The sequence below is a fragment of the Venustampulla echinocandica genome (assembly GCF_003357145.1).
Source record: "Venustampulla echinocandica strain BP 5553 chromosome Unknown scaffold_0, whole genome shotgun sequence".
In the NCBI taxonomy this organism is placed as follows: Eukaryota; Fungi; Ascomycota; class Leotiomycetes; order Helotiales; family Pleuroascaceae; genus Venustampulla; species Venustampulla echinocandica.
In genome coordinates this window covers 1,540,268-1,565,719 of record NW_022474205.1, presented here as the reverse complement: position 1 = coordinate 1,565,719, position 25,452 = coordinate 1,540,268, and the positions used below count along the sequence as shown (strand labels likewise).

The 25,452-nt window shown below is 44.9% G+C and overlaps 5 protein-coding genes across 5 annotated transcripts; 3 read left to right on the top strand and 2 right to left on the bottom strand.

Annotated features, from left to right (window-relative positions):
- Window positions 1-3,030: 3,030 nt before the first annotated feature.
- BP5553_00482 (uncharacterized protein) lies at window positions 3,031-4,725 on the top strand (the record flags this gene model as incomplete). Its single annotated transcript, XM_032009105.1, has 1 exon — window positions 3,031-4,725. The coding sequence occupies one exon, from the start codon at window positions 3,031-3,033 to the stop codon at window positions 4,723-4,725; it is 1,695 nt and encodes a 564-aa protein (XP_031873159.1).
- Window positions 4,726-5,091: 366 nt separating this feature from the next.
- Window positions 5,092-6,184, bottom strand: BP5553_00481 (uncharacterized protein; the record flags this gene model as incomplete). Its single annotated transcript, XM_032009104.1, has 2 exons — window positions 5,092-5,185; window positions 5,238-6,184. The coding sequence occupies 2 exons, from the start codon at window positions 6,182-6,184 to the stop codon at window positions 5,092-5,094; spliced, it is 1,041 nt and encodes a 346-aa protein (XP_031873158.1).
- Window positions 6,185-7,968: 1,784 nt separating this feature from the next.
- BP5553_00480 (uncharacterized protein) lies at window positions 7,969-9,705 on the top strand (the record flags this gene model as incomplete). The annotated part of the gene is made up of 1 exon (XM_032009103.1): window positions 7,969-9,705. One exon carries the CDS (start codon window positions 7,969-7,971, stop codon window positions 9,703-9,705), a length of 1,737 nt encoding a protein of 578 aa, XP_031873157.1.
- Window positions 9,706-17,044: 7,339 nt separating this feature from the next.
- On the top strand, window positions 17,045-17,689 carry BP5553_00479 (uncharacterized protein; the record flags this gene model as incomplete). The annotated part of the gene is made up of 1 exon (XM_032009102.1): window positions 17,045-17,689. The coding sequence occupies one exon, from the start codon at window positions 17,045-17,047 to the stop codon at window positions 17,687-17,689; it is 645 nt and encodes a 214-aa protein (XP_031873156.1).
- A 5,304-nt stretch (window positions 17,690-22,993) lies between these two features.
- BP5553_00478 (uncharacterized protein) lies at window positions 22,994-24,763 on the bottom strand (the record flags this gene model as incomplete). The annotated part of the gene is made up of 5 exons (XM_032009101.1): window positions 22,994-23,409; window positions 23,463-24,056; window positions 24,236-24,320; window positions 24,376-24,516; window positions 24,575-24,763. The coding sequence occupies 5 exons, from the start codon at window positions 24,761-24,763 to the stop codon at window positions 22,994-22,996; spliced, it is 1,425 nt and encodes a 474-aa protein (XP_031873155.1).
- Between the last annotated feature and the right edge of the window lie 689 nt (window positions 24,764-25,452).

Below are 25,452 nucleotides of genomic sequence, written 5' to 3'. Positions count from 1 at the left end.
AATTAGTATAGTATATAATAGTAGAGACTCTAAGAAGCTATTTAGATATTATTGGTAATATTTTATTAAATTACCTAATTAGTTACTTAGCTTATGTATTTATTTGTTTATACATATCAGATTTTTACTTTATTATATTAAGCTTCCTAATTAATATAATTACTTTATATATTTGAGTTTTCTAAGAGGTTTTAAGTCGCCCTAAGAGCCTGTGCCTCCGACTTTATTAGTATTTAGGTAGGCCCGGGTATCTGTTTAGTAGTCTAAAAAAAGTTTACTACTAAAGTAGTAGTAAGAGCGATTCTCGATCGTATTCTCCGGATACCTACCTGTTCCTAGTACTAAATAGAACTTTTTGTTTTTACACCCTAGAGGAGCTCTTAAAGTCCGAATTAATCTAGTTACTAGTCTAGGGGGTTACTTAAACCACTAACTATTACTACGGCAAGGCGTTCTGCTTATATAGGAGAGTATAGGTTCGGCCAACCTGTGCCCCTAGAAGGTGGGTTTAGGGTTAAGTATAGAGTCTTTAGAACTTAGGAATAAGACCTCTCCAAGTAATAGCCTCATATATCTCACCGATCCCATCCTCCCCCGGGGAGCAGGATCTACAATCAACTCCATCAGGGATCCATGTCCGGATACCATCACGATATCTTAATAGTTACTAAAGGAGGCTGTGTTGCAGACTAACAAAGCATTAGTCAGATCTGTATATAAATAATATGGAAATAATAACCGGTTTGCGAGGGGACCAAAAGAGGATCCCCTGAGTATAATCCAGCTGGCTCATTAGCGTGCTCAAGACTCATAGCTTAGCTCAGGTTAGAGCAGCGAATACTCAGATTCAAAGACGGAAATGGAACTCCCATTCCTGGATCAATATGTTGCTATGCCACGTGAGAGGCTACAAACTCAGGCCAAATCGCCCAATTCGCACCTCGTAGCCGCGGACGTCGAGAAGCAGGCGAGAAGTGCTGCTATGTTGCTAGTGTTTAAAGAGAAGAGACTTACTATTTGTTTAGTATACTTAAGAGAGAAAAGTCTGCCGTTCGAGAAGCGTGTCTATCGATTTGCGAGCCCGGGAGATTTAACCAAGTACCTTAAGCGAAAACGTCTATCTAACATCAAAGAAGGCGATCGGATCGGATGAAAGATTTGTCGAATGCCTTTGCAGCATAAAATATATCTCTAGAATCACATACAGAACATCCACGGGACTGTTTTCTAATACTTTGGTGACGTCCCAAAAGCGCATAGCCACATAGCTTCGGTTTGTCCCCCCTCTGCCCTACCCTCCCCCCCGTCCCTCTTTCTTTGCCTCTCTTTGTCGGTTATAAGGTGTTGGGATAGATTAGCGCTAGCACTATATACCATTATTATATACCGCCACTTTCTTATCGTCTTGTAAGACGTATGTAGGGTGCAGCATGGGGTCCCATTACCCACGCCCCCAGGTGGGTTGGGGCACCCCCATGGGTAGGGCGTCGAGTTTTCTGCCCCATGGGTTATGGGAATAGGTAGTAAAAGTAATCCGCCCCATTCATGGCGCCCTATAGGTATAATTATATATATTATATATGATTTAGTATATAATTTCGTACATATCTATAAGTATTTGTATAGTTATATATATCTTAGGTTTATACTGTATATAAATCACGTGTAGGATTTTATAACAGCCTATGGGAACCCATTGCCCTATAAGCCACCCCGTGGGTTGTGTCACCAAAGTACGCCCTAGCCCATAGATGGGTTGAAATCTCAAAACCCACCCCATGGGACTCCATGCTACTCCCTAGAAATAGCCTGGTAGTCGGGTTGGAAAAGAGGAATTCAGGTTGTAAGCAGAGATAGGAAGAGAGTTTATAGAAAATAGTAGCAAATCTCTCTCCTTGAATGAGACCTTCATGCTCCACCACCGTGGGCGATTACCCATGACATAACGTGGATCTATTTCATGAGGGTCCAGTTCGGGATCCTTGGGAGCCTGTTTGGGCTTCCCAGGGATCATCGCCAAAACTTGATAAAAATGAAATGAAAAGGCTCTAGTCTATATCCAGCCTAATTGGAGATAAAATACGTGAGTTAGTAGTGGGTATTGATTAGGGACTGCTTAGGTTGCGTAGGCTGCTCGGTGAGGAGAGGGTGAGCCGAGGGTGATAGCGCCTGAGTAGCAGCGGCGAGCTTGCTAACCCACCTTGAGACGAAGGAAAAAGAAGTTGTGTTCAACTACCGGGCGAACTTTTATAAGTATCTACTATGTCGAATGGCCGACTTAATAACATATCGTCTATCAGCGCTATTCAATATAACTTTGGCGGTGGCGGCACCTTGACGGTGTGGCTGAAATAAGTCAACGGGAAGTTTTGGCCGAGCTCCTAGATTGTAGATAATCCCCAGCCTTAATTTGCCTTGAACGTGCTGCTTGTGGGATGATTATCGACTTATGATGACCTATACCTAGCTAATTATGTATTGTATTGTTCGTGAATTGCCCACTATTGCAATTCTATCCTGTCGGGGTTCATATGCACGCCACGGGACTCTATACAACCACCAGCGGGAATTGGGGTATTTATTGTCTCAAGGTAAGTACCGAAACACGAGTATCTCAGTACTTGTGGTAATGCAGCTCCTCGGGCGGCAGCCGAAGGCTTAATTTATTTGTGCTACCATGCTACGCTGCTGCACCTGCAGCCAGGAAACTCAGCTTTTGGCATTTCTATTCGAGAACTTGGGTTGGGCTTCAGAGCGATCGACCACATGCCTAAATAGTCACATCCTCTTTTGAGTGTCTCGGTCGTGACACGGCATAACCTAAATGATGAACTGGCCACGGTGATACCGCTGCGTTGTCTTAAGTGGTGCGACGCTTCCAGCTATATGCTGTAGCGCCATTTCTACCGACCGTTCTAGACGCTTCCAAAAGCAATTCGTTAATATATCTTTAAAGGCACTATGAAGACACCCTAAAGACTAAGGGTTTAGGCTCAAAACAGTTTCTAATACATTGGAACGAATACAACCATGAACACAGAGATTTCCCGACGGAGTGCATGTGATAGGTGCCGGGGCCAGAAACTTCGCTGCGTGAGGATATCAAAGCTTGGAGATGGTCCATGGGAGGGACCCTCACACCCGGGTGATGGCCGATTCGAACCCTGTGAACGCTGCTTGAAAGCTGGAACGGAATGTATCAATACGGTCACTACACATAGAAATCACCCGAGAGCCGAGAGGCTTCAGTCCTTAAACTTGACCTCGTCCTTTGAGAGAACAGCATCGCATTCCCCTTTTTCCTTGAATACCAATACATACCAACATAGTTTTGGAATTGACTCTGGAAGTAGTGATGGGAGGAGAAAAGAGGGATCTTTGAGGATTCTAGAGTCAGCATCAGTACACCAACCAAGAACGAATTTTCAACAACCGTTCGAAGAAAGACCTAAGTGGAGATCAATCGAGCCATCGCCAAATGGCCTGGGGATCAGCAACGCTGATCAGCTTGGATCCCTAAGCCCCCATCAAGACATTAGAAGCAGAAATGAAAGAAGAACGAGTAGCAGCAACTCCCCATCAACCTGTCAACAGGGCATTCAAACCTTTAGCACAGATGATAACCCCGCTTCTAAACGACACAATTCTTTCAGCGTTGATAATTTTGATTTCGGGATAATAATCAATCCAGAGAACACCACACACCACGACGCTACCGCAGCTCTGATGAATATTCTTTCCACATCAGGCCACGATGCTAAAGATGCATCCTCCCGAAATCCGACACCTGAAAATACCCAGCAACCTTCAGATAAGTCAGGGGCTCAAACCGTCATGATAGAATCTAAAGGGGACTACCTGAACCGCCTGTCCGAGCTGAGCTCTCAGCTGTTAAAAGACTTCAGTAGAACCAGCTCCGCCAATCTTTCGGACGTGCTATCATTCTCTCCCTGCTGCAACTCATGGATTGGAACTTGCACCCACAGCTCTCAAAAAAGCATGCGCCTAAAAAACACCATCGGTAGCGTCCTAGAAGGCTCGCAGAGATTCCTGGACATTTTACAACATCTCAAAGAACCCTCGCCGACCGGCAGTTTCGGCCCCTCTTCCTCGGCAGGCTCAGAGTGTTCCTACTCAGAATACTGGGAAGAAAATGATTTCATGTCGATAAACAACGAGCACCCATATTCCACAAACGCCATGGCGGTCAAACTTAGCGACCTAGCTACAGAACAAGCGCACGCGGGGAAAATGTCAGATGGTGGCACCATGGACATGCCTACAACGCTCACAATCCTGACATGTTATACGTGGCTGCTACAATCCTACGAAGGGATATTTTCGCGAATCTACACATATCTCCTCTCCCAACCCAAGCTCCCACTACAATCAATACCTGCAATACTTCCGGGGCTTCACATTGGCGGTTTTGATCTTGGTGATCGGAAAGACTTGCAGATGGAAATTCTGATTCAAGTTAGTTCGAGAATGCTAGAACGGATTGAGGAGACTTTAGGCATAACCGTGATATCACCGCCGCAGGATAGTCAAGATAATTCACCAAACAGAAGGGGAATCTTAGATAGGGCTTCTGCTTCGGCGCTGTTGGATATCATGTTTAAACAGAAGGATTTGGGGTATTCGAAGGGAGATAATGGGAGGGTTCCCTCGGTGAAACAGACCATGGATAATATTAGGGGGGTTTTGAGGAGGAATGGATGGTGATGCCCCCCGCATCATCACGGTAATCAATAGATGCTTCTAGATTTGCGGGGAATGCTATAGGGGTTGGCTAGGGATAAGGTTATTTTACTGTGGATTTAGACTAGATTGCGAGCAAAACGATATTTCTACTATGGCTTAAACCTTGACCCAATGCAACGCCACTTAATCTGCAAAACCTTTTAATTTTTAATACACTTTAGAAGACACTATTTCTGCTATAACTTAACTGCATCGCGTTTCCACCCCAGTAACATCTCCGTAGATACCATACGACTATTAAAACATCCTTTCTGTCACGGTTTCATTCCACGAAGTGCTCATTGCCCGCGACTCGATGTGATTTGTGATTCATCTCGAATAAGCCCATCAAGGTGATTCATTCTTGCAGATATCGAGGATTTCCTTCCACGCCTGAGCTTGAATCTTCTTTCCTTCATCGCTGGTAACAAGGTCTCCCCCCCTGTTGAAAATGTTAGTAGAATTCCCAAATTTGATTGGAGAGAATGACTTACTCGACAAAAACATCGTTGGTCCAGAACTTGCCATGTCCAACCTTTTCGAGTAAAGTAGCACTGATCAGCGAACGACTTCCCTCCTCGGCAGATCGACCACAGTACATTTGCATGACCTTGATTGGCAAAGCAATGTACCAAGGAAACTCACGGCCCAAATCTGTCGTGCAGTAACCTGGACATGTAGAATTGATTGTAACATCGACTTCTCCCTTCGCATTCTTGGAGTAATTATTGACGAGACCAAGTTTCACATACTCGGTCATCAGCTTGATAGCATTATAACATTTCTCAGGGTTGAAGTATTCTGGTGCGGAAAGCTTCTTCAACAAACTTTCACCCGGCGCGGTTTGGACATCCTTAGCTGCAACGTACTTGTGCCCATAACTACTGGTAAGTGTAAGTTGAGATGGTCGACCAGTCTTTACGGCGGTGTGCTTCAGCTGTGGTATAATGAGAATGGCGAGTAGGGCGGTTGAAATGATGTTGGTTTGCAGGGCTGATTCCCAACCCGTGGTAGGGTTGGCGGTGTACTTGGGAGGCGCAATACCCGCATTCAGGAGAGCCACATCCAGAGTACTGGTTTTAACTCGAAGGTCCCTCACAAAAGCTCTGACAGAGTCGTAGCTGGCCATATCGAGTTGCATAACAATGATATTCGCTGCATCATATTTTGTCGCCTGGACGATCTTCCGTTTCGCCTCTTCTCCCTTGGCTGGTGTGCGAACAGCGAGGATCAACTTCGAGGCACCAAGCGCAGCAAACTTCAGGGCTGCTCCATATCCGAGACCGGTATTGGAGCCAGTAACGAGGATCGTTTTGCCAGCGAAAGAGATTTTGGGGTCCTTTGGGGGGTTTTTCTTGCCCCAACGAAACAAGGACAACTTCTCTAAGTGCTCCGGAGGGCCAGCTCCCATGAGGGACTTGATCTGGGCATCAGTAGCCATCGTGGATGATTGGATGATTGTAGTGAAGGCGGCGACGTGGGAAAAAAGGTTATCGTATTTGATGGGTTGGAGATGAAAAAGAGAACCAAGCCAAATATCGCCTGATGACCGAAAGCTACCTAACTTGTTGTTGTACAGATTCCGTGGGTTGTTGGCCTTCGGCGTTCGCTATTAGATTGGAGACAGCGGGGGTGGTCGAGGTAAGGGCTCGAACATGAGGACAAACATGCAATTACTAGAAGCTAGTTATACCTATGGTTAGGTATGCTCTGGTTAATTATTATCAAAATGTGGTACGCGGATCTTCTATAGCATTCTTTATTTCTCCATTTACATTGGATCAAACACCCATTAGGGGTTGCTTGTTGCCGTGGATCAATTAGTTTATCTTCACTGTTCGCGATCAAATCGGGATTTGAGAGAGAGACTGTCTTTTGGCTTTTGTGATCGAATCATCTCCTGGATTCAAGGCTTGAAAAATTGATACATTCGAGGCGTGAGATGGGAAGCCTTGTTTCGGCGTTCGTCGTTGGATTTGAATTTGGGATGATGATATCCCTTTTTCGGCGTTCGTGGCGGTGGCTTACAAGCCAGTAGCCGGAAACCTTCCGGGTTATTCGGCGTTCGTGGGCTGGCCATGACAAGGCGGGAGGCTGGCAATCCTTCCTGGTTCTTGGTGTTCGCTATCGAGATGGAGAATCGATCTGCGATTAACACCGCGTTAGAAAGCAAAACATAAAACGGAAAGCCTTTTCCCGCGCTGGCTGCGTACCTAGGTACCTAGGTAGATGACGACGACTGATCGCTGATCGCTGATCGCTGACTGCAGTATATGTGTTGATGTACAACCCCAATATTTTCAGCTATAAGGCCTATACTACGTCGCAGGTCCTGTATTACCAAAATTGATCACAGGATTCTCGTCTAGGATGGACATACTTCAGCTACGCCTGAGGAGACTTGATAGTTTCAGCGTCCTCCTACAAAATTGAGGCAGTGGGCTTTGATCGTTCGGCTGGGTCAAGAGTTCTCGAAACGCCTCCATTCCCACCAAAGCAGCGTGTGTTGCGAATGCGCCACCATTGTAAGTGCGAGATAGTCGCCCACACTTTACTTCGATCTCACTCTGACTGTCTAAAATAGGAAACATTGAGGGTATTCCTTCGGACTAACGGAAGGGGTACATCCCGATTGACCAAGCTATAAGCTATTCGCGCCAACCGGACCCAAAGTCCCCGGCCAAGCCCGCCGTCGCGATCGAATTCAGGCCGGACCATGTCGAAACAAAGACTGGGTCAGCGAAGGGGGATTCAGGAGGGCTCAGTAGAAGTGGCAGCCATCCTACGCTATCACGAGTGTGTGAGAGGAGGGTAGGTGTAGGAGTGATTAGAGTTATGTTAATTGACTGGTTCATAGGAATCGCGACGAGCACTAGACAGCCAGATGACGAGGGTAGAAATGGGGGCGCATCAACAAACATAAAGCAGCAGTAGAAAAGTGGAGTTTGATCCATCCAAGATACTTTATATACACACGTCAAGATCAAACTATCGAAGACAATCGGTCCTACGATTGTCAGATCAGAAGTGTCGAGACGCCATCGACACCTTTCGACCCCTCTGTAATGCGGATTGTACCTTCCGTGGCTTTTTGTGGCTTTTTTCCCAAGTTGATCCTTCAGCTCTACGTAAACTCTTCCCTATTTAATAGAAGAGTTGCTGGACTATAACCATGTAAGTTTGCATTCAGTTCAGCTCATCTGATTCTTGAAATCTGCCTAAAAAATGTCTCTGTTATATATCTTATTAGTTACAACTTTGTTTGCATTGAATGTTAGGGGTTTTCCTGCTCAAGCAAGCTTGGTATCCCTGAATCAGACTGTTCAAGGCCGAGTCTTCGCAGCAGCCCCGCTTGCTCGACCATGTTACTCGATTTACGAGGGACAATCGGTCCCAGAATATCCAGTGCAGTGTGCCCAGGTGGAAGCACAGTACACCTCCGGCCTCTATCGAACTGAATTATACAACGGGTTTATGCATGATCAAGCTGAAACCTGCCCTTCGTCTTCAGATCCCATCACCAGTCAATGTTTGCTTGATCCAACACAGCCAATCGCCCGGGGACCTCCGAGAAACGCCAGTTGCGGACAAGGAAGCGTTTCGACTTATTATGTCGAAGTTTCCAGTGCTGCGGATGTCCAAGCTGTATTTGCTTTCGCTAAGCAGACAGGAACCTCTCTCAGCATCAAAAATAGCGGACACGATTATTCGAGTAGAAGCAGTCTACGGGGATCTCTTGCCATTTGGACTCGAAAGCTCCAGAATACTGAATACCATCCGAACTTCAACCCTGAAGGATGCCAGGGGAATGCGAATCAATATAATGCCATCACTGTGGGAGCCGGAGCCAATTTCGATCAAGTCTATAAATTTGCAGATCAAAATAATGTCATATTTGTTGGCGGTTCCTCTCCTACAGTCGGTGCTTCTGGTGGTTTCATGATGACAGGAGGTCATGGCCTGCTCTCATCCCAATTTGGACTGGGTATTGACCGAGTTATGGAATTCAAGATTGTCACTCCAGACGGAGTTTTCAGAACTGCGAATGCTTGCCAAAACCAAGACTTGTACTGGGCCCTTCGAGGTGGTGGAGGGGCTACCTATGGAGTCGTGATCGAATCGACGAGCAAGGTTGAACCTAGTGTCCCTCTTGTCCTATCATTGATCCAATTACCGGCAAATGCAACCAAACCCAGTAAAGATCAATTCACTCAGTTGTTGATGGACGGTGCTATTAGGTGGGCTCGAGAGGGCTGGGGAGGACCAAATAGCCCGAGCTTTATGGTGATGGTGAATCCATTTATAGATCTCGAAACAGCGAGGAAGTCGATGGCTGCAATTTCGGATTATGCGAAGTCACAAGGCGGTAGTGTGATTCTCGAAACCCATCCTACCTTCCTCAGTCTATACTCGCAATATATTGCACCAACTGCGAATGGGGATGTTGCGACTTCAGCGATAACGACAAACCGTCTCATTCCAAACAGTATTCTAAACAGCACGACTGGTCAAGCGGACATTTTGAAAGTACTCGATAAACTTGCTGCCGATGGTTTCCGACCAACTATTTTTGCCACTACGCCAGCTTATTACAACTATATGCCTGGATCGACCTCGGCGACTCCCGCGTGGAGAAATAGCACTTGGATGATTACGACCCAGACAGCCTGGGCGTGGAATAGCACAGTAAGTCAGAAACGAGCAATGGTAAAGAAGTTGAAAGGGGCTACCCATGACCTGGAGGCTTTGGCCCCTACTAGTGGTTCGTATTTCAGCGAGTCTAATCCTTGGGTAGAGGATTGGCAGCAAGCATGGTGGGGAGATAATTATAACGAGCTTCTACGGCTCAAGAAGAAGTTTGACCCAGATAACTTACTCACTTGTTTGCGTTGTGTGGGATGGGACCAGGAGTCGGAACAGCAAAGGAAGGCGTTTGATTGCATGGAGGGTTTGAATAATTGATGCTAGAGCACTTTCTTGTTATTTCCGACCTCAACGATAGTTAGTTATCTCCTATGATTATTGATTTCAATATAGTCACCTCTTGATTTATAATCTACTTCTAGGTATTTATAGTATGAGGGAGCCTGAGAGATAATAATAGGTCTACTAATAGTGATATTAGCCTTAAAATACACCCACAGCCTTCCTATCTTTGATCCTCCGCCTGTTTTTAGCTCCTATGTATTTTCAGCTCGGTTTGTGCCGCGTCCGAATTGTGTACCCCGAATGTTCGGGGAATACTCGCGTACCAACCGGACTACTCCCTTGCCAGTTTTAAAGATAGGTATTTATCGTAGGTCTTTTGTCCTTATCTATTGGTTCCGATTCGGTCTGATTCAGTTCGGCCTGTTGTATTTTAATTATGTTGTGTACCTATAGCCCCACCTTGACGTAGACTCCGAGGTTTTGGGCCATTTAGGAAGCTGGTCATACTTCGGAGGTAGATGCAGATTTATCGATAGGAGTTTGGGTGTTTTTTTAATCTCGTCACTAAAGTCTGAGGTTGTTTCGGATCTCTGTGTTGATCCGATTGTTCATCGCGAGGTTGTTTGCCTCACAACTTTTGAAGGATCTCTGGATCACCTGCTAGGTAAGGTAGGTCTTACGCGAAAACCCAACCTCAGCAAAGTCCATTTCTGTCTGTCCCAGGCCCCAGAGCCCCGAACACGCCGAGAAGTCAGCCAGGGCAAGCAGAGAAGTGTCATCCACTGCCTCCTTAAAAATCGGTTATAATTTCACTGTCATCTATATATAATAGTATGCTGAATTTAGCTAGGTTGGGATTAGTAATTTGAAGTAATAGTTGGATACAGCAGCCCCTGTCTGGACGATAAACTGGGTATCGTATAAGCTGTTAATAAAATAAAACATGCTCTGTTAAATTAGAAAAACAATCCTGATGTTTCGCGTATATGAATTAGACCTCCGAATTCATGGTTCGGGCTCATAGAACACTAGATGCTAGTATTGGAGCCAACCTAAAGAATAAACAGATCTGAACCTTATTGTAGTGATTGTACCTTAGCAATACAGCAAATATTCAAGCCTATTTATTTCGGTTTAACTACCCTAGACTTCCTAGAGTTTTAGAAGTTCTAATAGTGGCGGCCTCTTGTTCGGATCGCGAATCATACGAGGCTGAGCACCCCATCATATAATCCAGCCCCAATTCCAGGAGTCAGTATTACCTGAGTCAAAACATCATAGTGTCTTTCTTTGTTTTAATAACTACCTTAGGTATAGATAAAGCTTGCGATTTGGTCAATTTGATAACTTAGTTAAAGACGATTTGTTTTAAGACGTACAAAATCGCGATGAAACCAAGAGTACCCGGCCTCAGATAGTATGCTCTCTATCTATCTAATACAATAACTAGATCAATAACACAGAGCTCTATAAATATCTATTCGGCCTAGTACTTAAATGGTGCTTCTACTCGATTTTTTCCTTCTTACCAGCTAGACAAACTCTAGTTACTTATATGTACTATGTACTAGTAAAACTTAGAAAACAACTAGTATAGTACCGACGAATGGAGGAGCCGCCGAGCCTGCGATAGGTCACTAGCTCGAAAAGCTTCGTCGACTACTAGTAGCTATCGGGCAACCGGGTTGTTCAGTAAATAGGATAGTATCTATACATACTTCATTGTTCTTAGTAACTCTCTAATCACTCTCCCTATACCTTCTCCTAAGCCGTAAGTCGAGGCATACGATAATACTAGAATAGCTATAATTGTAATGAGTAAAATTAGTATTAGATAACTTCTAGCTTAGTACCTTGGTATTGAAAGACGGCGTTCAAAGCGCTGTAAGCTTAGTAAAACGGGTTTCTTCTATAGCTAACCAAGGTGCGGGTTTGTAGAAAGATGGAGAATATTTGTCGGTTTGGTAAGAACAAGAAATAGGGCTGAATAGCAGTTAGTAGATTTTCGTTTATTAGTAGAGAGAAGACTGTAGAACGGCTAAATAGTATTGATTCCTTTCGACTAAGTATTCGTGCTATAGTGTTCCTCTTCCTTAGAATCTAACTAGACTTTAAAAGCGCTGAAGTAAAGGTAAAAGCTTTGATATTTAGGAACAGATCTCTTAATAAGCAACAACTATTGCAGACATATCTTCAAGAAGGGCTTAAACCAATGAGTTGGTTATCTTATATTGTTAAGCTGTCCTTGACCCAAAGTTGCAAAGGTTATCAAGAGAAGGACGTAGTAGCGGCAACGGTGGGATTTGTCGTCATCGTTGTAATAAGCTTCTGTCAAATCTTTTGGTTAGCTTTGAAAACAGCTTGAAAGACTTGATTGATTCTAGGAATAGAGGCAGAGGAGAAATCTTTATTATATATAGGTAAAAGCGGGTTATATTTGCTACAGGTGGGTATATATGAAAATTAACAAAACCCTGATATTAGTATTACCGAACTTTAATAGCTTCTCTTCTCAGCTCTAGAGTAATATTGCAACTATAGGTTCGTAGCCGGTACCTTGTACAAGTAAGAGTTCGATTTTGCCGACCTTTAACACTTAAGCGACGGTGCTGCTGTATTCGCACTGTAGTAAACTTTTCCTCTTATATGCTGTGGTGTCCTACTCTTACTGTCGCAAATTGAAGATATTCACACCTCGCTGTCGCCCTCGAATAGAAGTCATTTATAAAATGTGAATAATCACAAAAGGATATGTAGTAGTGCTTTAGATACAATAAGGCGTTAGTACAGTATTAAGCCCAGGTAACAACTGTGTTCTTAGCTTTAGAGTACTATACAAAGAAGTTACCTCCTTCCTTGATAGGCAAATTAGGCATAAAGGAGAGCAGAGAAGTTAAGTTAGTTTAAGTCGCAAGTTTAATTTTAAGGTCTTTAAGCATATAGTCAAGATCTGCATCGACAATATAATCGATGGAATAATTTATAAGTACCTAGGTAGTCAATTTAATTTAAGTATAAAGGTTAAAGTTTCAACTGGGCGTGATAGTAGGCGCGGCGTAGGCAGGAGACTACAATGTGAGAGAAACGATTTAGTATAGTGATCATACATAGTACAGCGGCATTGTAATTTGGGGGTTGAACCATGCTGCTGAAGGTTCTACATTTTCCGAAGCATGGGGAAGAAAAGACCAGGGTATAGTGGCGGGAAGCAGCTCCTGTACAAAATACATGGCAAACGCTAGCTAAGAGTATAGATTGCACATAGAGCGAATATGCGATAACGACTCATGGATGCTTAACTTTGCGACCGGACAGAATTAGATTTATTATTATTGTACAGTACACCAATAATGGCCGTGGATGTCTGAAAAGGGCGTTGGCAACAAATAGGCCGTGGTAGGGATAATAATTAGCTAACGAGTTGGACAATTGTGCTGAGTTTTCTGAAGCTGAAACACCAGTCTTTGCATTACTCGAGTATGTAAGGTACCTAGGTACCTAGTGAATGATATGGCGAATGCGGCGTGAACAACATCTCGAACCAGGGAAGTTGAAAATGTGGTGAATGTAGTCGTTTGGATAAGGCACTCCATTGTTCTACTTTCGTGCGCATCGAGACCATTTGGATTGCCAGGCGCACCGACGAGCCCCGCCCCCAAGCAAGTTCCAATGCTCTACCCCGCACACCTCCTAGAATAAACACACGCCAGCGTATACAATTCGGCTTCTATCCGGGGTCGCACTACAAAAGGATGGTGGGCACTCCTTAAGGAGTGTCGCACGGGTGTCGGGAAGACGAGCTCAGCTCGCTGGTAGTCTAGATGCGTGCCAGGTCCGAAGTCAAATGTGACAGGTAAAAAGTCGTTGCTAGAGAACGCCATAACAGCTCCACACCCAATATACCTACGTAGTTGTTACATTGCAGCAAGGGGTTTGTTCAGGGGCTGTCGTTGTCCCGGGACTGCGGTAGCGAGAGGTGATGGCGCAGATCGGTACCTAGGTACCTAGCTAGCGCGGCTTGGGACAAAACAACAGTCGCGTAGCCAACGCGAGACAATGCGATTACTGTAGATTTCTACATTGTAAGATCAGCTTCTACGAGACAGGGACGAAGGATATTATGGAGGAAGTGTAATACAGGGCGAAAATCGAGAGTATATACGAAGTAGAGATGTACGCGTATGTGATCAGCCTTGAAGTCCGACGAGAGATGTGATGGAGGGCCCAGGAGGGGGTTTATATTCTGGTCTGTAGGCGACAGGGCGGGATCTACGAATCCCACATTCTGAATTCGACAATAGGGCTATATGAAAACCCAACATTTCCATGCACGTGTCCGCTCATATCGCTCACATATCACGAGACCGAGTCCTTCCGTTTCAAAATGTCACGTAAAGCAAAATGCCCCTTTCTTTCCACGTTCATCGTCTCGTTTTTAGTACGGCCTCCAGCAACCTGAACAATCATAGCAGTAACCGCCTACATCACTCGTCCAGGAGGTCAAACTCGCAAACATAGTGTCCCAAAACATTACCTACCACAACATCGCACCCAATACCAACAGCAAGGCTAGCAACTTCATCGTGGACTTCGACTTCGGCACAGGAACATTGTATGATTTGGAAGCCTCAGTTTCGAGATAGACAAACTTAAAAGGTATGCTAGAAATGTCACTAAATGTTTGGGTTGGGGGAGAAGCTGACTCGTTCAATCTCGGCAGCTAGATGATCTTGATGGAGGGCTATATATGCGAGGTAGTGGGCGCAGTTGCAGAGTTGAATACAGTGCAGCGCAACAGTGAGCGGCTGCACGATCTGGAGAAGATCGTAGAGCTCTTGAGGGTTATTCCAGCGAAATTGAGTCGGATTGAAATCGATGTTACCACCTTAAAAGACTGGGCGAGGCGGGCAGCAGCACTCGTGTGTATGATCACAGCAGAGATCGATGTTTCTCTTCGTCACGTTCTAGTAGCTAATAAGGTTCATCCGTTGCCCACACTGCCAATGTAATTTGCAAGCTAGCCTGACGCGTTGTGATGATTCACTATAGACCCGGAGATTATTTTTAGTAGCGCAGTACTGTTGAAATCCCAGCTAACGCTAGCAAAGTCGAGGTTTCACGGATTGCTCTAGTCCTGCCAAGGGGACTTTGATCCTGATTTAGATAAGGCTAAATGCAGTTAATGTCTTAAATCAACTAAATAATTCAAAGTAAGTTAATGTCTCAAATCTAATGAATAATTCAATCTAATTTAATATCTCAAATCAACTAAATAATTCAAAGTAAGTTAATGTCTTCAACAAGAATAGTACTGTGGTGGGGTGGAATTGCAGGTGTCACGTAAACGTGCGACAGGAGGGAATAAGGGTATAAAGGGGGCTCTAGCACGTGTATATTCTTATTCTCTCTCTAGGCAGTTACAACTCCAAAACCTTGATTCGCAGTCAGCTATTTCCACTCCGTTACATTGGTGATCGACGCAGGGAGTCGACTAGAGCCTCTATCCTTATATACGCTCTCACATTCCTTTCTTTAAGACGATCCCTTTCTTTGCGACGGTTCCTTTCCCTGCGACGCGTCTTTTCAGCATGCCGCTAGACCAAACTTCAGCGGAAGCTGCAGGATCAACGCAAGCTTTAGCGGAGACTATACGCCAGCTAGCGGAGGCTATGTGACAGTTAGCGGAAGCTACGCAGCGAGTAGAGGCTTCAGCGGAAGCCACGCGACAGCAGGAAAGTGTACAACTACAGCAAGCTTCAGCGGAAGCTACGCGACAGTAGGAAGAGGTTTATATAAGGGATAGCGGAGCAAAGGTTATATGGCTGGCAAGAGACCACTGGATAAGGGATAGGGGTGCGCAAGTAATTTCACTTGCTGGGCAGGGGAAATGATCAAGGGCACCAAGGCACAAGTGATTTCACCTGCCGGGCAAGGGAAAGGGGGCTTCAGAGCGCAAGGGATTTAACTTGCCGGGCAGGGGAAATAGTCAGAGAAATAGAGATATAAGGTACCTAAGTTCTACTGTTTTCCTTGCTGCGAAGTAGCTCTTATTTCTTGCATCCTATAGTCAAAAAGCGACTATACTTAAGAGAAGACAGATATAATAAAGTGGAATTATAAGTGCTATATAAATATATATATATTAAAGCTTTTTTTATACTTTTACTCTTTTTTGTTATATACTCGTGTAATACTTACAATTCTATTTTATGTTGGTTTATTTTAAATATTTGATTATAAAGTATAAAAGATAAAGTTATTTTATAGTAAAGAAAATACTAGAGCTTAAGCGCTTTATATAATAAACTTAGCTCTTAGACTAGTCTTAAGTATAGCGTTATTTCTCTAACTATTTCCCCTACTTAGTAGGTTAAATACCTTGCGCCTTGTAACTTCTAACTCCCCTGCCTGGCAGCTGAAATCACCTGTACCCTGGTGCCCTTGACGATTTCCCCTGCCCAGCATGTGAAATTGCTTGCGCACCCCTATCCCATATCCAGTAGTCCCTTGCCGGCTACACCGCCCTCGCTCCGCTGTCCCTTATATAAACCTCCTGTCGCTGCGTAGCCTCCGGTGAAGCCAACACCCGCTAGTCTACAGCCCCCGCTACCCCCCCTCCTTTTCTTATATCTCTCCCCCACTGACCTCCTGCTTCAAAAAAGGCACCTAGGGCAGCGGGGTACCCTCCCAGGGGAACTTCCTCTAGACTTATCAATCGCACCCTTCTAACTACACAAGTCAATTATTATAATTTCTTTCCTATATTAGCTTCAAGCCTCAAACCCACTGGCGCCCTTATAGCACCTAAAAACACACAAAGCTACTCGGCTTCTACAACCTACCTTCAGGCACCCTTCAAGGGGTTTACCCCCTCACAAACTTCACTGTCCCTATCTTAGCTGGCCGCGGAAGGGCACAATTGAGTGACGTTTGGTCAAGCGCGAATATAAGAAATACTTTCTGGTCTGGTTTACACACTTTGTATATAAAATCCCTAGCTTAGCACGTCTCCATACCCCCTGGGAGGTTCCAGGACTATAGGCTACGCCTACGGCCCGCCAGATGCAAAGAAGTATCACCATCATCATCATCAACAAGAGTAGTAGATTACCATTCGCAAGGAAAATCCACCACTTTCTGGCCCCTGAGTATTATAATTCCGTATTATTTGACAATGCTAAGGCTATAAGCGCAGAAATAACGAGAAATGAGAGCTCTGAGAGTAGTTTATCATGGGGACCAAATCTATGTCAAAGATAGGGGGGCCAGCGGCTAAGCGACATACGGCGGCCAGCTCAACCGCTACCTAGTGGTATGCCTCGAGAATAACCTCACGGTGAAATTTCCCTTCTCAGCTTCAACCACCATCACCATGCCGCTCCCTCCAGCACCCAGCGCGGTTCGAACAAAATCGATCAAGGAAAAAGGTTTGATCTCGAGCGAGCGATACGAAGCACTGTATACTACCATTAAGGAGACTCCTGGGACGTTGGAGTCTACAGTAACCGCTTTGTACCAAGATCTCCTTCCTGCTGTAGTGTACCATGAACGCGCAATTTGGTCCATTAATATGGAGCAGAGGTTGATGGAAAACAGGTCGGATTTCACCTTCAAGATTTGGAGGAAGGACGAGAACGGTGTTCTCAGATGGGATACGTTTCTGGTTGGCGAGGTGAAAGCCCCTTCGAAGACAACCCCTGCCGCACTAGATGAGCTGGAAGACCAGCTCACTAAATATTTAAATGCTGCCCTCGCGGCCAAGCCGGCGCAAGTCGAATTTGCCTACGGTGTGGCCATGATTGGTGTACGCGTCCGCGTTGTGTATATGGAACGAGGCAAGGGGCTGAAATACCTCTGGAACAACGCAGACCGCACTATCAACAGCTACTTCGGTATTGGGGACGAGGGCAGGAAAGCGGTTATCAAGGAACTATTCCGGCGGTGGATACCGGCATGGAGTGTGGGCAGCGAAGTAACTCATCAGGAGTTCCTCACCCACTATACTCTACAAGCATAGTCCACCTTTTTAATAGCCAAGGATGTCGCAGATATCGAAAGAAAGGAACTGGGAGCAGTCCTGAAATGTCGCCGCAGTGATCAGTAGGCGACTCATTAAATACTGGCAAAAGATTGAGTTGTGTATAAATCACACTCAATAGAAACACCGGTCGAAGGACCGTGTTTCCCGTCCTTGGAGGGGACGGTACCCTCAATGAACCCACCTCCGCGCGGTTGAGGGCGGGCAATGTCTCGGATAGAACTGAGATAGCCAACGGGTTCCTTGATTCACAGCTACAGAATCATACCAACACAGACTACGTACGGTTAAAAACTCTCGAATAAGCTTCGAAAAGCTCAAAACACACGCTCCAAACACAAATTCGAAGCACGCACGAATTCCACAAACTCCAAATACAAGCTCGAAGCGCACACAGCTTCAATCATACAAGCTCCAAATTCTAGCTCGAAGTACACAAATTCCACAAATTCCACAAACAAACTCCAAATACACGCGAGCTCCAAATACAAAAACTCCAAATACAAGCTCCAAGTACACACAAGCTCCAAGTACACGCAAGCTTCAAGTACACACAAGCTCCAAGTACACGCAAGCTTCAAGCACACACAAGCTCCAAATACAAGCTCCAAATACAAAAACTCCAATTACAGGCTCGAAGCGCACACAGCTTCAATCATACAAGCTCCAAATACTAGCTCGAAGCGCACACAAACTCCAAATACAAACTCACAAATGTCTTCAAATCAAAATATCCAAGATCCTCCACAGCCTTAATCCTAATCAAGGTATGCAATTTCAATAAATTCGGAATTCGGACATGCTATCTTACCATCTCATCCACGCTCGCCGCATACATCACATCCGCTTTACTACCAGTTTCCATGACCGACTCGGAACTAAGGCGCACAAAGCACCAGTCAACCAGCTATGCAAAACTCAAAACGCAGTAAGCTATAGTTTATTTCCAATCTAAGGCCACAGCTACCGTAGCAGATAGTTATCGAATATGTTACCGAGGTATACGACAACAGCAACTCGGACATGAAACAAGTTGACATATAGCGACCGCTACCAGCTAACCCACCTGTGGTCCTACGAAATCTATAAGCGAGCGTTATCATTTAGCACTGATCCACAACGTCTTGTCCCTACCCGCTATTATCGTGTTGCGACGTTCATGACCGCCCTTGAGCTGGCATTTGGTAGACAAAGCCTCCACAATTTGACAAGAAGCGAGGAGATCCTGTTCGATTAAACATATCCCGCTAGATGAACCAAGATCAGTACAGAAGCGAGAGGACACTAGGTGCTCATTAGTTACAAGGTTGCCCCACATCTATTATTAATGAGCAAATCATGATACCTTGAGGCATATCAGTACGACCGGCACCACATCAACACTCTGTTGCCATGGATACCTGATGGCAATAGCGAAGATGTGCCATCGCTATTTGTGCTCAGCGGATCTGAAGAGAAGAAGGCTTATAACGGCGGCGGTGTACAATACACCCCGTCTTCGGTGCTCTTTGAGATACCACGAAGGTAAATCGTCCTAATGCTGCTCTATATTTCCCCTGGCGACCTCCTTATGACACTCCATACTGACGAGATATAGCCCTAGGGCGAGCATAGAGACTGAGAGGGATTCGACGACAATTCCAGATGACTGTGCAACACCAAATGCCAGTACCGGCTCCCACCCCTCGTAATGATTCTCTGTCAACACTGGATAGATTTATCGAGGACCTGCACAAAACACTAGGCTTTCTCGATCTTGCTAAAGGCGAGATTAGTTGTGATGTTGTTCTAACAACATTGGAGAATCTGGGATCCTCAAAATCAGATCGTAAATGCTCTAGAATCCGATTTGCTTCGTTGGATCAAAGACTAATAAGTTTCATCCTAGCAGTCTCGGGAATAATTGCGGCACCAAATGATCACCAAATGACGACCTATGCCTATGCTAACTAATGAAACATCAAAATTTATATTGGATAGGCAGGGTGCTCTGTGAACGAGTCAACGCGCATAACCGTTAGATCAACGAACGAAATTCAAATTACTCCACTTCTCACACTAGGCTCTGGGCTCAGAAAGGCACTCGTAATTTACGGCTGAGCTCCAATCTAACGACTCGGGGCGGGAAATGCAACCATTTAATGTTTCGGAAAGTTATGCGCCCTGTTTGATTCGCATATGTCCTCGCGAAAGGCTGGCAAATAATTTGCCGCGTGGTTGAAAGATCAACCTGTAGGCCATACCGGTGGGTTGAGACTTAATTGCCCTGACCCGTGGAGCAAATTCCTATGTGCAGCTATTTCTCGCACCAGCTCGATGAGAAGAACATCCCTAGGCGCAATATTCGGGGAAAAGCTACCGGTAGCATTAAATTTCCTATAGAGATATGCCGACCCCTCACAGAGCGATCAAACAACTCTGAGATATCTACTGATACCATACACAGTATTTACAATAGAAACTTGATACTAGTACATCAGCGGCATTGAGGCACAATTTCAGACTCCAAAATTCTCCAATATAAAACCAACGACTTCTCCATCTTTAACAGCACTTCGTCCAAATAACTGTACGCACCACCAGTATTTCAACTCGCGACAAGCTATCTCGTCAATATAACCACAGGGGTCTCTGATAACCTGGAGCCACGGGGCACGTTCCTCATACCAACAAGAGCGCGGCATTATTTTGAGTGTATCTCGAATCTCTAGTCCCATGGAGTTGAACGGCTTAGTGACCTTTCCGATCATTTTATCGTCCGGAGATCCAAACCAATTCGAGTACTGGGTCTCCCAATGATCACGGCTCAGGCTGCAAAAGGTTGTGGCAACTCCGCGAAGCCTACGAGTGGTTGGGAAAATCCATTTCAAATTAGGAGACGTTTTGCCGTTGCCAAAATCCTGAGAGATGGAGGCGACGAGAACTCTTCGGCTCCCCCCTGGCGTCATAAAGCCAACCTGGTACTCCAAACCACAATTTTGACACACGCGGGTTTCGGTACTGTAGTTACCCCAAATAGGGATAGACGACACCCCAGTATCCAAGCGGTCCATGAATATCAAAAAGTGATCAAAGAGAGCATTGGAAAGCGTGGCCCTGTGGCTGGCAGGTATATGTAGAGCGAGAAAATTGATTGCAGTAATAAAGCAAAGTACTGTTTCCACATCGCTGCATTCCAGGCTCGGGTATTCCTGTAGAAGGATCCAAAACTCTGTGCGGAGGTAGAGTCTTCCATCGCGAATTTCGGGTTTGGTAGCATATTGAAACGTAGCCTCCGAAGTATACGCCGTACACACCCCGGCCATGTGTGATAAGTCAGGCGGCCGGCTCCCAGAATTATAAGCCTGTATCAGCGGAGTGATACTAGATGGTTGAAAAGAAGAAGGCAGCGGGTGAGGATAAGAGTGAACTATCCGCCTTGTCTTTTCTTTGCCCGTATAGCGCTCCCGCCGAAAACCACAGACATGTCCAGTCACCCTATCGTAAAGCCTTAGGCACTTGGAGCAGTATTCATGACCAGGTAGATCACGAAGCAGGTTCATTAAAAAGCCTTGCCTTTGGTCCCCGTCTTCCGTCAAAAACATTAACCGCGTTCTCAAAGGAAGATTAAATGCGGTGCTTGGCTTGCTAATTCGCTCGAGATACTTCGGTCCCATGGTATTGTACGTAGCCCGGCAGGAAATAGTGAGAGCTGCTGCAGAAGCTAGTGGAAGAAATCCGGCGATATAGAGCAATACGTCGGTCCCAAGATATGGCAATGACATGCGTGATTGTTGTTGTGGCTCGTAGTCCTGTAAAGAACGACAAGAAGGCCGCGTTGTCTTTGAGAAACAACCATTGTCCTTTGGCCTACTACGCCGACGACGTTTAGCAGACTCAAAGTCGGATGACAATGCAGCGTGAGATAGCTTTCTCTTGCTTCGAAGCTCCATGGCGAGGTTGGCAAGTTCAAAGAAAGTAAGTGTCATAGTAGTCCATCCAGTTTCATGAGTTAGGAAACCTCGTGCTTAAATACCTTCGAGATTTATTCGACTCCAGACTACCCCAGGCCTTGAGAGCCTTGGGTGGTGGGGTGACATCCGGCATGACGAGACTGAGATACTACCTTGTAGGCTACTCTGCACCTGTTGCGGTGCGGAGTTGGAAATCCGTCTAGCTGTCACATTATTTGTACATCCCCACTCATCAGTTTGTCTATGGCCTTATATGGGGGATACTAATCTTAACGCGAGAAGTTGCGGTTCGCGGGGTTGTTGGAATTTGGAAAGCGGCGATGATTTGAGTTTGGGCTCAACGCCAGCAATTCCGGAGTCCACGACCAACATCCCGCGATACTCCGTACGACAAGGTATGGCGGAGATCATCCTGGGGGGACATCGCGTTTAGCTAATCTCCATAGCCAAGGATCAAGTTTAAGGCAAACCTTGAATTGGAGCTGTTACATGTTGCAGGCTACGCCTCCTACTCGAGTATGCGGCCCGCCTCTTTTATAGCACAATGAAATATTTAACGACTATTTGTAATACTATTATTATCCGATTAATCAAGTCGGGTCGGCTTGGTAATAAACATATCGCCATAATGAATGGCATTGTATTATTGTTGCAGCTGCATTCCACCAGGTCAAGGCGGGTACATACGTGGGTCAGAGTGTGGGAGAGTGTGGGGCGGCCCCAGGCCATCCTGTAGAGAGCAAATCAGTATGCGACATATGCAAGCGAGATCGAATAGGGGTAACTGCCGAACCAACAGGGTCGTCCTCATCGGAATGTATTTAGCAGAACATAGTTTCACTGCTCAGTCAAATAATCGAGTACACACATCTATCTATAATGCATTTACAATATAATATAATATAATTTTATTCTCAATTCCTTATATCCTGCGCTATAATCCGGGAATATGAATGTTTGCATAGGAATGAACCACTTAGTACACGAATAGAGTGTAACCAAGTAATTTAAAGTATTCTAAGTTTTAACCTGATATTTTATAAAATTATTTAGACTACATACTACTTCGCGATAACGCCTCTAATGTAACTAGGTCTAAAATTTCAAATGTTTATTCTCTATTATAACTTAGTAATAATTCTATATTAGCACATAATACTAGGTCACTATCGTGGGACCATACACTTTATCCCTCAAAAGCTAGTCAAGGGGAGGTCGGTACTTACGTTACATTAAGTTAAATTAATTGCAAATCTGGTAGCCTCTGCGTTCAACACACCTCTGGATTAAACCTGTGCTCCTCGAACTATCTAAACCACACCTGTACTCGTTAAACCTCTTCCTTTCTTCGAATCAAAAGTTCCGCTTCTGGGTTAGGCTGGATACTAAAATCATGAAGGAGATCCGGCGGTCTCTCATTTCCCACCGCAAACTTCAAATCATAATTCAGCAACAACTCCGCAAGAATGATCTTCAGTTCATAACCCACGAAGAACCTCCCCGGACAAGCATGGAAGCCAGCCCCAAAATTGGTGGATTCGTTTGATACAGTTGCATAGTGAAATTTGGCTGCATCACCTTGTTCCCGCATACGATAAAATCGTAGTCCATCGAATTCATCCGGATTGGGATATATATCCGGGTCGTGCGTGACTTCGTAAGTTGGGAAGGCCAACATGGTATTTGCTGGTAAATACAAACCATCAGAGAAAGTGTATGGGACAACGGTCGATCGTTGGACAGTCACTGCGAGCCGTTAATATGAAATACCCGCTTTAAGATAGTTTTATAGACCGTACCCATTCCTACTGAATGAAGCCGCTGATTCTCTCTTAGAAAACTATCTAGCTTTCGGAGTTTGGCAAGACTCAGTTTCGTCCACTCTGGAGACTCAGCGAGCGTTTGTTTTATCTCCTCAATTATCCCAGGAATATATTCTGAATACGCGATAAGATCGTAAACGATCGAGATGAGGGAGGCGCTAGTACTGTGGATTCCTGCCATGTATAAAAACAATATCGAATCGGCGATCTCGGCAGGGGTGATTGGTTTCCCTTCGGAGTGATCAATAAGCCACTTAACTACATTGTTGTTTTCTTCGCCGCTAACACCCGATATACGCTTTCTGCAAGTCGGTTCTATGAGCTGTGTAGCCTTTTGGCGTGCGTTAATGAGGTCATTTCTCCACGGGGCGGTCCATGGCGCAAGCCATTGCCATTGAGATGAATATGTTTCTCGAATTGCCATTGCTGACTTAACTATACCAGTCGTATTCGTAATTGTGAGTTGAATCCACTCCGGGTCCTTGCAAAGTTCGCTTCCTACAAGTACTCGGCCAGTCACTCTCGATATCACCGGTAAGAAAGTATCCCAAGGCTTTAAACTTGTCCAGTCTGAGATTGTCAGAGTCTTCATACCAAGAAAATTGGCGGATCTTGGTACAACCTTTGCATTCCGGTATAACTGTTTTAAACGTCTCAATGCATTCGTCTTTCATTCCTGCTACCATCGTTCCTATGAGTCCTCTATCAGCTTTAATCCCTCCAATTCTTTCCAAATAAAGCAAACTTACCAAGATTTTTGTTGAGATCAATTCTTGTTACATGTGTTGCTGAAGCCGATGGAAGCACGGAGCCACTGTACTCCAGAAGAAAAGCCTATAGTTTAATTGTCAACATATTTTCATGCAATTGCATCTTTAGATATACCTACTTGTATTGAGTACAAAGGAAAACTAAATTTATCCTCCGGAGCATTCTTAACCTCGTCTAAGTATTTCTTCGATATTATGACTTGTGGACATCTTTCATCGACAGGGTTTCGAATCTTGAAGGCTTGTCCCTTTTTAGAGTACTTATCCAAGTATTAGTTGAGGGACAAAGCATTGCCCTGGGGGGACGGTCTTGCTTACTTGAAGATACCCCTTATGCATAAGCTCCCTCGTGCTACTAATATATCTCTCCAGTGTGTCATTTTCGTCAAATTTGACCAGCGGAATATGAGGAAGTTCTCGTTGTCGTCTTGAGGCTCTCCTGGAAATAAAATTTTGCAATACCAGTCCTGCGACTACAACAAAACTGAGATATGTCAGCCAGGCCATGATTTCGAATTTCTGGACTTTTTCGAATGTTTGTGTTGGTTTACTGAGTAATCTGTCCAGTACAACTTCGACTTCATATATTCCGCATTCTACTATGCGTCCCAGGCCAGCAGCGTCCGAATACCTCGCGTTAAGTTGGACAACTGTCCCGACTCCGAGTCTATGTGAGACTGTCGGTAGTCACCATACTCCTGTCGGTAGTCAGCAGTGCCCCGTCCAAGAGCGGTAGTTTGAAAGTGTGGATGTATGGGTGTATGGGCGGTCTGCTAAGCCCTGTTGGTCAATCTCCGGTCGCATCTGTGGTGCCACTTGCAGGGAACCGTTTCGTGTCACTCATTAATTAGCTTTAGGTCCACTAACTTATATTGGCGAACTTCAAGGCGATTAGCAATTAAGATGAAACAGAGTAAATTTAGCAAGTCCAGGCATACCAAAGTATTGCTGACTATGGACAATATTAAATCAGAGCGTATCTGTTATATCGGCTCCTATATTAAGTGCAATAAAACTAATCTGCGCAGGAGAGTTTTCAACATAACAGAGATTATACAGCGAAATTCCTTTTTGAAATTTAGAACTACTTGATCCATGCCTAGATATTATATAATAGTCAAAACTAATAAAGTCTACGCCGAGAATTCAAAAGAGAGGAAATTTGCAAGTGGGCTAGCGTAATGATTTACTTAAAT